Source organism: Fringilla coelebs (genome assembly GCF_963513975.1).
Source record: "Fringilla coelebs genome assembly, chromosome: 6".
Classification (NCBI taxonomy): domain Eukaryota; kingdom Metazoa; phylum Chordata; class Aves; order Passeriformes; family Fringillidae; genus Fringilla; species Fringilla coelebs.
Genome location: NC_140034.1, coordinates 44,591,311 through 44,604,440, shown reverse-complemented (window position 1 = coordinate 44,604,440; position 13,130 = coordinate 44,591,311). Strand labels below are relative to the sequence as shown.

Here is a 13,130-nt window from a genome sequence, read left to right as displayed (position 1 = left end):
ATAAGCAAGAACTATGCTGATGCCTGGACTTTAATTATTACAACATCAGAAAATTTCTCAATAGGACAATATGATAGAGGCAGAAGGTGTGCATCTGGTAGGAGCTGCAAGCCTCACCTAATTACTTCTCATAGTGCTCCAAGACTATTAACTACTGTCCTTGAAGACTGCCTGTAACTGTTTTTCAAGTCTGAGAAAGGAAGAAATACATGATGATGGCCTTTGTGTAGCTTTTTGGTTCAAAATAGTAATTAAATAAGTATTTTAGTTGACAACCTATCAACATAAAACAACATCCATGACAGCAGCTTCTCCAACTATTAAACAATGACTACAGCATTTCCACAGCAAAAAGCGTATGAACTAACAACCTGTGCAAAACCTGCAGTCTATCATTCATGCAACAGAAGAAAAAAATCCTTCCAGCATATATTCTTAGCTTGACTAACTGATGAAAATATAAAAGACACTTCAAACTGAACTGTAAGAATATCTCCCTGGACTGTACAACTGTAACCAACAGCTGGGAGGGAAGAGGAAAAACAACATTCTTCTTAAAGGGGGATGGTGCACTCTCCAGCAAAAAGGAAAGATCTCTTTGGGGTAAGTCGTTACAGTTATTAGGGCCACACCACTCAATTTCATGTGCAGCTGATGCTTTCAGGCTATACCAACAACTATTTATGTCATGTGACTACACCAATTCATCTAGCAGTCATTTTTGAATGAATCAGTTCATTGCATACATGCAATTTACTTAACTGATACTGTGTGCATGTGACTGTGCTGCACAGGTGAACTGTCCTTTAAAAATAGTCACAGCAACAGTTTGAAGGGCTGAGAGTCTGTTTCCCATGCGCTGCCAGGAAACTCCAGCTCTTATTATTGCACAGTAGTAAGCAATACAGTTCCTGTCCTTAGAAACTTATAGTTTATATACAGTTTCTCCATTGAGCTATCAATACAGATCTTGCATGAAGACAAGCTTAAGAGAGAACTATAGAACACAGTTATCATCAGTGATACATCTGTAACAGAGAGAGAAGCACAAACAGCTAAACCCTGAGACCACACAGAATGCACAATCAAAGCATTCAGACGGATGTGTAACAGTGCAAAAGTAGGTGCTACTCTGGTAAGCAAGTTTCCAGCTGGCGTACACATTGATCTTATCCATACAGACACATCCGAGCAGCAATTCCTTCAGCAGGGGTCTGCCAGAACTTCAGATCAAGTAGCACCAACGCTGAACTGCTCAGGAGCTACATCTTTCTTCAGATGTTTAAGAGTAAGGAAGAAAAAATAAAGCATCCAGGCACATGGAATAAACAGAAAAGTTACCAAATACTGGCTTCTGCCTTGGAATAATTTCAAATGACTACTGGTTTCAAACTTACAATTAGTTAACTGTTTAAACTAGAAAATGGTGCCTATTACCAACCTGTTCTACAGCACAAATACATGAGACTAATGGAAAGCCCTATGATGGAGCCCTGTGAAAGGCTGCATTTGTAGTGCTGAGTTCCAGACTCGCATGCAACACTCTTTCGAAGGCAGAAGCTACTTGCAAATTCACATTCTTTCACTTTCTTAAAACATGCACAAAATTCCACGGTTTTGCTGATTTACAACAACTAAGAAGATGAATTCTTTTCTAGAAAAATAAAGACAAGTTACCTAGTATTCATTTTGTGTGTCTGAAAACCTAAATAGGGATCAAGAACCAAACTAGTTGCTAGGTCATCATTTTCACAGAGTTCCTTGGCAGACATTCCAGAGGAAGGCACATAACGACTTTGTCCCTCAAATCCTGAAGCACTGCTACCTGCAAATAAGAGAGCACAAATTAGGTATCATTTAAGGGACATTATAGAGCCCAGATACATTTGGGGACAGACAGACACACAGGCTGGAGGAAAAAAATACAGAACAGTTGAGGAAGATGATGAAGTACCTGGAGAAGCAGAATAAAGGACTGTAAAGGACATCTGAATAAAGGATCAATTTGCATTTAATCCTTCATCCCAGACCAATAGCAAAAATAAGAATCCATATTCCTTAAAACCTTTTTTAAGGTTTTAAGGAGAATGGCTGCAGAATGGCTATTGATGTAAGTGACTTGACTAAAAAAGGGAATTTACTTCTACAAGTGTACTCACTGAAATTTGGGCAAGTACTTAAAATTATGTTATCCACTTCAAATCATACTAGTTGTCACTTAGTGCCAATCATGCATCTTATAACTACAGCAGTTCAAAATTAATTTACACCCAGTTATTCTTACTTGACTTTTAAAGTGATCTGAAGAAATCTATATTCCTGAAGGGAGTTAACACATCCAGAAAATACGTACATAACTAATATTTCTATGTTAGCTCCATGCTGACTGCAGACCTCCCTCATGAATTAAGTAAGACAGAAGACTGGCTGGCAAACTAGGAAGTGAATCATAGCACTAAGAAGTAGAAACATGTACATACATCTGCTTGATCTTCTCTCAACTCCATTTTTGCCCGTCTTTGGATTCTCCTTTCCTGCATGCTGCAATTTGGTCTGTGCATGGTCATTAGATGACTTGCTTCCACTTCTCCGGCCATTCACTACCATGTTCTTGGATTCTCCCAGCCACTTCATACCCACAGACAATCTGACTCAGTTGCATTTAGTCACTTTTCAAAAAGCTTGGAGAAGTTGATGAATAAATTCAGTTCCAATTCCTACTGGAAGTAAAACAAACATGATTAGAACTTAGTGGGAAACTGTTTTCAAGACACAGAGTTTAAAAAAAATAGTAATAATACCCCAACAATCATAATAATAGTAGTAAAAGTAAAAACTGAAACGCACCCTCATTCCCACCCCCCCAAAGAAAAAGTGGGAGGAAAGATGGCAATCAGCATTTGCATCAGGAAGAAAGAAAAGCTGTTCATTAGCACCAGTATACAGAACAGTGAACAGGTGAAGTATTGTCCTACAACTTACAATGGCATCTGGCAACAAGGATGGAATTCTGAAGCTGATAAATTGCTAACGGCAGTTCATTTTTAAGAGCTGGACTATACCCACAGATATACCTGTACAAGCATAGGTACACGTGGGTTAAAAGGCCCAGAGCTACGTGACTTCAGACCCAGAGTATTTTCAAATACATATTCAATAAAGATTTTATCTCCTAATACATGAAACTCATGACCTACTGGGAACTCTACAGCAAAGACCATTTTACATGCCTCCTCCAAGAACTAAAGATGAGCACCGTTTAGAATAACAAAGGAAAAAACCCAACGAGAAAATGGACATTTTTGGAATGGGGTTAGGGAAAAGATGTTACATCTTTATTGAAAAATCAGAGCTAAAGAAACCCTCAATGACAACTTAGAGGATACAGGCCACTACTCTTACTATTCCATTTCACAAAACAAACCAGTCACAACACACCTGGTTCAACATGCCAATACTATGTAGGGGTCACAAGCAGAGTTGCACTTTTACAGTACACAAATGTCTAGCAAAGCACATGCTAGTTTTTGCCTGTAGTCTCAATGTCTTTTGCATAAATAATTATAAGAAAGCTAATAATGTTTTTGTACACAATTGTGTCTCACTGTGTATAACTTGCAGGAAAAGATCTGATTTATAGAATTATTTTACAATTGCATTTACACATTAGTAATTCATTCTTTTGATTTTAATACACCCTCCTCCCTACTGCTTCCTCACAAAGAAGTAAATTGTGCCTTTTCACTTTACTGCAATTATATAAAAAAGCAATGCTCTGCTCACAGCTGGTAACAGGCCATTGCAACACACATTTCAATCTGATGGAAGAAAGTCACAACAAACTGACAGATGATAGAAGTACTGTCTTTTACAGAAATGCTGCTTTTTATCAGGTAAGAGTAGTAAATGATTAGATTTCTGTTAGGCACCTATGTGATCCAGCTACCTAAAGAAATGTTTATGGCCAGATGATTTGTAATTAAGTTAGTTACAAAGATGCAGAAGACTGAGGCAATTCAGGAAACACAGTAAAGACAAGTGTGTTGTATATTAACAGACGCATTGGCTCAAGCATCTTACTAGAACATATAACCCAGAAACTGACAGGTTTTCGAACCTTTTACAAATTGTTACAGAAGGGCAGTAAAGACTATCAACAAAGTGTAACAGAATCACACTGAGCAAAAGCTGGCTCAGTTACTGCATCAATATCAAGAAAAAGAATTGAGATCGTTTTAGCAGACAAAGAATGTTCTTGCTGCCGGTAATAGAAGGGATTTTCTTTAACCTCAAGATTAATTATATTCATGCAACTATAGGTAGACCTAGCCCTTTTACAAAGTACCACCAAAACACCCTTGGATAGGCTTTTTTTATTTCACAGAGCTTGCCTGATAACATACACATCTAAGTTTATGATAACATACATCTGAAAAAAACCCAACACAATAAAACTTCAAAAACAACCAAACAACCCCTTTTAAACTTCCTTGTTAAGCATCCCACCTGTCAGAAGAGCAACTCTGTGAAGATCTGCCACTGACTGACTCTGATGTAAACTCCCAAACTTCATATGTCTTACTTCTCAATCTATTAATTTTTCAGGTCTATATACTCTAATTAACCCTAATTCTGCCATGTTTTTGTAACGTTGGTAATGAAAAGCATTAGGACAGAAACAACATTAAGGACTTAAATGAAATTCAGTCTTGGTGTCTTTGTACACCAGGACTGAACTCCACACTGTGCTGTGCTACAGCTCAGAAGCAGGACAGGTGAAAGAACCTACCATGAAGTCTGACTGTAGGTGAATCCTGTATTGTATCCAGCAGTCTGGGGGAAATGCTTACTGTGGTACTTTCTGACAATCACCAGGTCCAGTAGCCACAGTGGGCTGAAGTAAAGGCATTCTCTGCACGGAGAAGGAAACCCATCTTTTGCAAGAGCCCTTTGGGCAGGGTAAGTACTGTCTGTGCTAACGTGCTTCTGCTTAACCAATAACAGCAATGACAAGGAAGGTACCACTGCAAAGGTAAGCAGCAATGTGGCCACAGAATGATACTCAAACTGTACTAAACATTAGGAAAAACACTTTGTTCTGCTCCAAAAGAGATTGATGTAGACAGCAACATAAGTCCTCCTCAAAGAAAATCAGGCCATTTAATGATGCATAGCAAAATTCTGGTAAAAAAAATCATTATTTGTTTGGGCTCATCCGCCTAATGAGCAAGAAAACCTCTGTCTCAATCTCCTGCTGCCTCTATTTTCTAATATCAGCCAAATGACAAACCTGAAGACTGCAAGTGTGATTCTTCAGCCACTATTCAATTCAGTGGGCAGAAACAGATGCATAGAAGTTCCACCTGATTACAAGGAAGAACATCTTTACTGCGCAGGTGAACAAGCACTGGAACAGGCTGCCCAGAGAGAGTGTGGAGTCTCCCTCACTGGAGATACTCAGGATCTATCTGGACACAGCTCTCTGCCATGTGCTGTAGGATGGCCCTGCCTGAGCAGGGAGGCTGGGCCAGAGGACCCACTGAGGTCCCTTCCACCCTGACCCATTCTGTGACTCTGTGATTCCTTCTCCCAGCACCCAAAGCCAGCTTTCCAGACATGATACCAAAAGCCAGAAACAGCAAGGATTCCTCTCCCCATGAATATCTCAATTGCTAATGCCAACAGAAAACCTGAAAGGAAGCAAGAAATGCACCACTAACCACCACCATGTGGTATTTAACAGATCTTCTGATGTGATTTGTTCACACTGCTTTCTACATGAGATTCATACTGACAAGTCCTTTAGGAACTGAGGGAGAAAAGGCAGAGATGAACACTACCTTCCCATTCAAGAAAACACTCAAATATATTTACACCACCACATACTTCAAAACTCTTGCTACAGAGCTCTGCCATCAAAATCTAACACCGCACCTGGACCACTTAGGACTTCACTATACTGTGAAGTTTACCACCACAATTAGAGCTCCCAAGGGACCTTTTGTATTTCAATTTAAATGACCACAATGCTGCTTTAACCCTTTATTAATAACACCATTACTGTTTAAATCACACTGCCTTTAGCAATTGTATTATGCTAGTTTGACAGGCACATTTCCTCAAATGCCAAAATACAGCTCAATTAATTGCATTTGGTACCTCTCACTGAGCTATCTGGCATTTCATTGCAACAGTACTCTTAAAAATGAAAACTCAAGTTTCATTTACTTGATTCTAAATTTATTAAACCTATTAACACTTTCTGAGCATTATTTGCATGTTAGTAACATTCAGAAGCACCATTCAACAACTGAAGCACAAACACAACTAGTACAGACAGGCAACAGACCTCCATTAAAATATAATTTATGGATTTTTTTAAAAAGTTATTTTTAAGAACTCAAACACCTATATTTTGGCTTGCTTGCCTTTTTTTTTTTTTTTAATTAACAATAGCTGCAAGAAAGTTTTCCTCAACAAGACAGTGATCTAAAGCAAATATAAGACACACACACCAAACAAAAAAAACCCAAACAAAACAAAAAACCCAGCCTCAGCTATTCTGGACAAATCAGAGGTATCAAGAGAAAAGACAAAGGTTTCATTACTGATAGCCCTGCAAGAAGTAAACAGACCTTGGAATTTGGGAAGCAGAACAAAACTGCGCAACTTGTTTTCCTATGGGATCACCAGAATAAAAATGACTGATAAAAATCAAAGCTGAAGGAAAACTTGCACAGCTTTAATAAGCTATTCAGAACAGTCTCAAGTCTTGTTGAGAAGACTTAAGACTATTGAATCTGGAGGTTCAGTAAACCGGACCACCAAAAAATGTTTTTGAGTGTTTCTTTTCAGCTAGTTAGGGCTGAGAATAAGTTCAGTGCAGAAGTGGATATGGATCAATAGTGGCATGGGGAGGCTCTAAGACTGTGTCACAACCGACTCAGGTCAGTCCAAACTGTTGCAGAACTGCAGCCCCAGGATGCAGGTTGGGGAGAGCACACCTGGACCCAAAACCGACCCAAACCCAGGCTCCAGTCTCTCATCAATAGCTCAGCCTGTACATTCCCTTTTTTTCTTGTGCAGCCACACAATTTTTGTGCGTCAATTTGGATACTAATCCAAGCACAGCACAGAAACAATCCAGTACCAGCACGAAATGAGTGTCAAAGAGCAAATTACACTTCAGCAGCTCCTGACCCCTCCTCCTCTGCCCTGCCATGTCCCCCACCGGGTGCTCTCTCAGGGTGGGGCTGAGCATGTGTGATTCCCTCCAGTCACTGCAACAACTCCAGCGTTCAGCAGTCACAGAGACAATATAAAAGCTTGGCTGCTTCCAGGAGAGGGAGAACCTCCGTTCCTCCCACTTGCCAATTCACACAAACATTTCCACCAATTCCAGTGCTCCGTGGATTTCTCTGTAACACAAATTAGCTCTGTGTGTGTGCAGCTATGTGACTTACACGGGTTCAGGTTCAGTTCGGAGCAGCTCCACCATGGCTGGGTCAAACAGTTCAATGAAGACTCCAAACCAGTATAACTCCAAAAGTAGCACTGCTGCCCCCACACCTGCTTGTGCCCTCTTCCATGCCATCCTCCCTCTGTGCCAGCAAAACAAATGCAGAGCCAAGTAACCGAATGATTCGGTCACCAAACTGGGGGAGTCACCAGACAAATCTGAACCTGGCTGGCTTGAACCAAGAGTGGATGTTATGGGGCAGGGGGACTACAGAAGGTCAGGGAAGTGGTCAGAAGTACATCAGCCGGGACTTCTTTGCATCCTCAAACCACAGCTATGGTTTGGCACAAGAGTATCACACCTTACGCTTACCATGCTGACTTGGGCAACAGTCTGTTGCCTTAAAGCATGTGCTGTTTGCAGGGAAGAGCATACTGGGAAGTGTAGTCCTGAAATAGGACAGTGCTAACAGAGCAAGAAAAAGCATTCAAGAGCCCTAATCAGTCCTGTTACAGAGTATACAAGGATACATCATCCCACTCATTCATTTAAATGCAATACATTAAGCAATTACTTTAAATAAGTCTGAATTTCCAGTTTGTGAGCTCCAGTGGGTATAAAGCAGTGTCTACCTGATCCTAATAAGAAAACAGCCTGACAAAGAAACAATAACATCCAACTTTTCAATCAGGTAAGTCTTGATTTCCTGTCATATTTTTACATGCAAGGAAGAAAGCAAAGAACTGAAGAGAAAAGTTTCACTATTAATGAAAATTGAAGCAGCTGTATCCATAGTTATAGTGGTCAGATTATGGAAACAAGGCATGGCTCCATGAGAACTTATCCTACCAATACATTTTAACCTCATTGATAAAAACCTGCCAGTATGTATTTATAGTTACACTATTAAACACTGATCATATTGCCGTCTCATATCACAGAATCAATTAGGTTGGGAAAGACCTCTGAGATCATCGAGTCCAATCTGTGACTGAACACCACCCTTTCAACTAGACCATGGCACTAATTGCCACGTCCAGTCTTTCCTTAAACACCTCCAGGGACGATGACTCCATCACCTGGCTGAGCAGCCCATTCCAATGTCTAATCACCCCTTCTGTGAAGAAATTCTTCTTAAGGTCCAACCTAAACTTCCCCCGGCACAACTTAAGACTGTCGTCTTGTCCTGAGACATGTTGCTCTGCGCTGAATTTAACGCAGCGGAAAACTCCACAAAGTTCTACACTTCAGGTTCTCACACCGCCTGTGACACACCCTGACAAAACACCAAGCACTCTCCCTCTCACTCACCGGTTTTCGCCTTTCCGAAAGTAACTTCTTAAGGGTAACTTCACTTTAAAGTTTCAGATACAGATGTTGGACAAATACGTGCCTCTTACTCCTTCCCTAATGGCATGTGTCCTCCGATAAAAAACCACAAAAAACAACCCCAACCAAAAAACCTACCAAAAAACTCCCAAGGCAACTAGTCCGGCCATTCCATCAAAACGAGGCAAGATCGAGACGGTCACTAAAACCACCAACCCAGACGCAGAACTACTGGAACTGGCAGAAACTCCCGGCCCAGAGCGCAGGGCCGGGCCGGCGGAAAGGGGAACGGGACCGGGTCTGGCCCGGGCGGCGCCGCCCCCGCGCCCGCTGCTGCCCCCTGGCGTTCTCCGCGCGCCGGCGCCGCCGCACGCCCCGGCCCCGCGCGGCCCCCACCGCCCCCGGCCCCGGGGCCCGGCCCCGCCCGCGGCCGCCCCTCCGCCCGCGGGTCCCCGCTGCGCCCGCCGCTGTCAGGGCTCCGACAGCCGCCCCCACCCTGCCCGCGGGGGCCCCGCACGCTGCCGGACCCCGGGTGCGGTTCCTCACGGCCCCCCCGCGCTCAGGGGCGCAGTCCCCTCACGGCCCCGGCGCCTTCCCTGCCCCATAGAATACACACAGACCCTCCCCAGAGACCCAAACTCACCGCCCCGCGCTGGGGTCCCCCGCCGCAGGCGCTGCCCCCGCTGCCACTGGGGGAAAATGAATCATCAAAGGCAAGGGTGCGGGGGGGGGGGGGGGGGGGGGGAAGGGGGAAGGGAGGAAGCTGAACGGGGGAAAGTAAAGACCGAGCCAGGGAGGGGCGGAGTGGGGAGGAAAACTAAGGAAGGGGGGAGAAAAAAAAAAGCGGCGATAGTGATAAAAAATAATTCCAAGTGGGGGGAGGAAAAAAAATGGCGGATTAAAATCCAAGATGGCGGCGCCGAGGGGCGAGCGGCGCAGGGGGGAGGCGGCGGGGAGAGCCGCCTGGAGATCCCTCCGCCGCGCCCCGCGAGAAAGAGTCCCCCGGGCTCCCCCGCAGAGACCCCGCGGGGTGGCGGCGCGGACCGGCCGCCGCTTCCTCGTCCTTCTCCTCTTTCCCTGCGGGGAGCCCTCGTTCCGCCGCCCTGCCGAGCCAGGCAAGCGCCGTGCTGGCCGCCGCGCCCCGAAGTTTCTTCTTGTTCCTCCCGGCGGAGCCCGCGACCTCCTCGCCCCGTCCGGGGAGACGCCGAGTGTCCCTGCGCTCCCGGCGGCGGAGGGACACCGCGGACACCCGCCGCCGCGCACTCCCGCCGCCGCGGAAGGATACACCTCTCGCAGGGAAACACAGCCCGCCCACAGCCGCGCCGCTCCCCGCCGCCGCCTCCTCCCGCTGCCGCTTCACCGCTGGCGGCGCGGGGGCAGTCGGGGCAGCGCGTCCGGCCGCGGAGCGGGGACGGCGGCGGCCGCGGGACCCATGACCACCCGGCGCGGCGGAGGGATACCGCCGAGGGAGGGGAAGGAGGCCCGGGCCGTCCCGCACGGCCGTGTGTGCGGGAAGAAGTCCCGCTCCGGGATCCCTCCGCGCGGTGCTGCCCTTTAAACGCGGGGGACTCCCCGCCGCGGGGCGCGCACCGGGATGGAGTAGGGATGTGTCTCCTTGTGGCGCCTCGCAGATCCCCTGCCGTGCTGGTCTCGGGAGTCCGGGAGGAGACAGTTCCCCCTGAGAGGGGAATGGGACCGTAAACTCAGCTCTTCCGGCACCTGCTTTCCCCCCCCACACACACCCCTGCCTGAGAGAGGCATTTAAAAATGGCCCCCGCGGGCTGGAGGGGCTGGGACGGCACCTCCCTTCCCCTCCCCGGCGTAGCGCCGAAGGCAGCGGCGGCGGGGCGCGGTGGCCGCGGCCCGCACGGAGCGGTGGCGGCGGGAGCGCCCCCCGGTGGCGGGGCGCGGCCGTGCCCCCCGCACCCGAACAAAGGCGGCGGCGCCAGTGTCGCGCCCTGTCGCGATAGCGGGGCGGGGAGGGACGGCTGCGGTAGCGCCCGAGGGCAGGAACCGGCAGTATTACACGCGGTTGTGGAGGAAAAAAGCTTGTTCGTGCAGTAGCTGTTGAGCGGTATTACATCGGCGGGGCTCGGAAAGCTCGGAGGCCAACGTTTTCCTGCTGGAAGTTCAGGAATTTGTGATGTGCCTGATGTTTCATGCTGCCTATTCTGTATTTTGTCGTACAATAAGCTTGCGCCAGTACAAAGTATTCTCGAATAGGAGCTTTATTTTTATAAGTTTCCCAAAGCTTTTAGATTTTTTGCACTCGTTCTAAGGCAACCAGAAACGTCTGGGAAAGAGGGAAAGCTTTTCCATGTGACACCTATCCTGTCAACAGCTACTCACCCAGAATACGAAATTCTCAGCTTTATGCATAGTAGGATGCTAAAGGTTTTCAACTGAACGTAATTTTGCACGTGACTTTGTTTAATTTTCCTTTAATAACACCAGTGAGACGATATTTGGAAATGCCATGTATCTCAACAAGCCAAATTGCTAGGAAAATTGATTTTACTCTAATTTGATAACAAGAAATTGCCTCTGAAGCTGAGATTTTGCCTGCCCAGTTGCTAAACCAGGTTAACATAGACTTTTACAGGTGAATTATAAACATCTAAAATATTTAGTTCAAACCAGAATGGACTGTCAGCAGCATTGCAAGCAGTGGCACTGTGATAATATTAGTAACAACGTGTGTATATTGCTTTTAAGTGCACCAGGTTGCTCTGTAGGTTTATGGGAATGGCTACAGTCCTCTTGGAAGGTTGGATATTGTTAGATTGGAAGATGCTGCCTTCAGTCTTTATGGCAACAAGAGTTTTCTATAGCTCTGGCAATGGCTGATGAATCCTTAGTGTGGTTGAAAGCAGCACACAAAAACTCCTATTTACATCCTTTCCAGCAGGTGATCTGGTGACAAAGCTCTGGCTACATCTGGAAGGACAATTTCCTGCCCCCCAAATTAATTTATCTGAGAGTTATTTCTTCTGGTAACAATTACAAAAGTTTAATGAAAAAATAATCACTATTTCCAATTCAATTACAGTTTGTTATTTCTTCTGCATTGTAGTGTTTTTGCATGGTAGGCAGTTGATTCAATAGAACAAAATGCTGTCTTTGAAAATAAGAAAGCTGGGTGATCAAACCATGGTCAAATTATGATAGGATGCTTCAAGAATAAGTTTACTATGTTAAATGTGCCTCTTTGTTTTTTGTTGTTGAGTTTTATTTGTTTGGGGTTTTTTGTGGTGTTTTTTGTTGTTGTTGTTGTTTGCTTGTTTTGTATTGTTTGGTTGTTTTGTTTTGGGTTTTTTTGGAAACCAGCAGATACATGGCAACTATCTCCCACTAAATGTAATTTGGGTAATTTATTATATTTTGTATAGTATGTTCAGACTTCAGTTTAGAAACTGTTTAGGTTAGTTTCAACATTGGTTTTGCTTTCTAAGTCCATGTTTCCACATCAGCCTAAACCCTCACCAGAACATGAAAAAATCTCAGGTAATAAAACTCTGTTGTTTCTACTTGGTTATCAAAGGATGGGAGTGATGCAATCATTCATTAAAGGTGTAAAAATTTCAGTCACATTTTACTCAAGATCTCTGTGTTGATTTTGTTACTTCTGGAGAGGAACTATTAGACCAAAAGATTTTCAGCATGTACCAAGACCTACATAAGTTTCAGTGTGCATTGGCAAGAATCAGTAGTTTTAAATTCCCAAAATAGTCTTCCCAAATTGTTAGTTATAAAGAAATTTTCTTTTTGCAGATTTTCTAGGTGTTCCCACTTTGGGAATAGTTTGTACATTTTCAGCATCCCATATATGCTATGACAGCACAGCTCTAATATCATAAACACTTTTGGTCATCCAGTTTTTACTGGAAATTTGTAGTTACTAAAATATTAATGTGATGAGTGGTTTTGTACAAGCCGTATCTTTTAAGAAGCAAAAGGTGAACTTTAGACTTGAGTTGCATGTTGAAGCTGCTGCTGCACTGTGATCTCTGGGGCTTTGTGTGGGCCCAGACCTCTGCCCATGGCTGCAGGGTCAGAATGCAGCCCTGAGCCTCCCTCTTCCAAACCACCCCTGCGACAAAACCTTGCCATTGATGTGAAGCCAAATCCAGCTTAAGCTGAAAAAGATACAGCTCTAGCTGAGCAAATGGTGTTCTGTGCCTGTGTGCCCACTCTGACTTTATTTGCAAATCTGATTTACAGGCTGTGGCAGTGGGTAATTTGGAGAACTGCAAACATACAACCAGGATTGAAAAGTCCATCACCTGGTTGACAGTTCTCTCTGCCATGCAGGTGTTGGGGTTTTATTTCTGACTTTTACAGA

General features: G+C 44.7%; 1 protein-coding gene across 3 annotated transcripts in view; it reads right to left on the bottom strand.

The window, feature by feature from the left end:
- Positions 1-10,203, bottom strand: part of KMT5B (lysine methyltransferase 5B) — a 28,225-nt gene extending 18,022 nt beyond the window's left edge. For 2 of the 3 annotated variants that reach the window (XM_084208245.1, XM_084208247.1), the window contains exons 1-3: positions 9,432-10,203; positions 2,481-2,717; positions 1,678-1,825 (exon numbers count right to left, since the gene is read on the bottom strand). In XM_084208245.1, coding sequence (XP_084064371.1) covers positions 1,678-1,825; positions 2,481-2,634 — 302 coding nt within the window. In that variant the 5' untranslated portion in view covers positions 2,635-2,717; positions 9,432-10,203. Of the gene's footprint in view, positions 1-1,677; positions 1,826-2,480; positions 2,721-9,431 lie in introns of all 3 variants that reach the window. The other variant, XM_084208246.1, reaches the window with a different exon arrangement.
- Between the last annotated feature and the right edge of the window lie 2,927 nt (positions 10,204-13,130).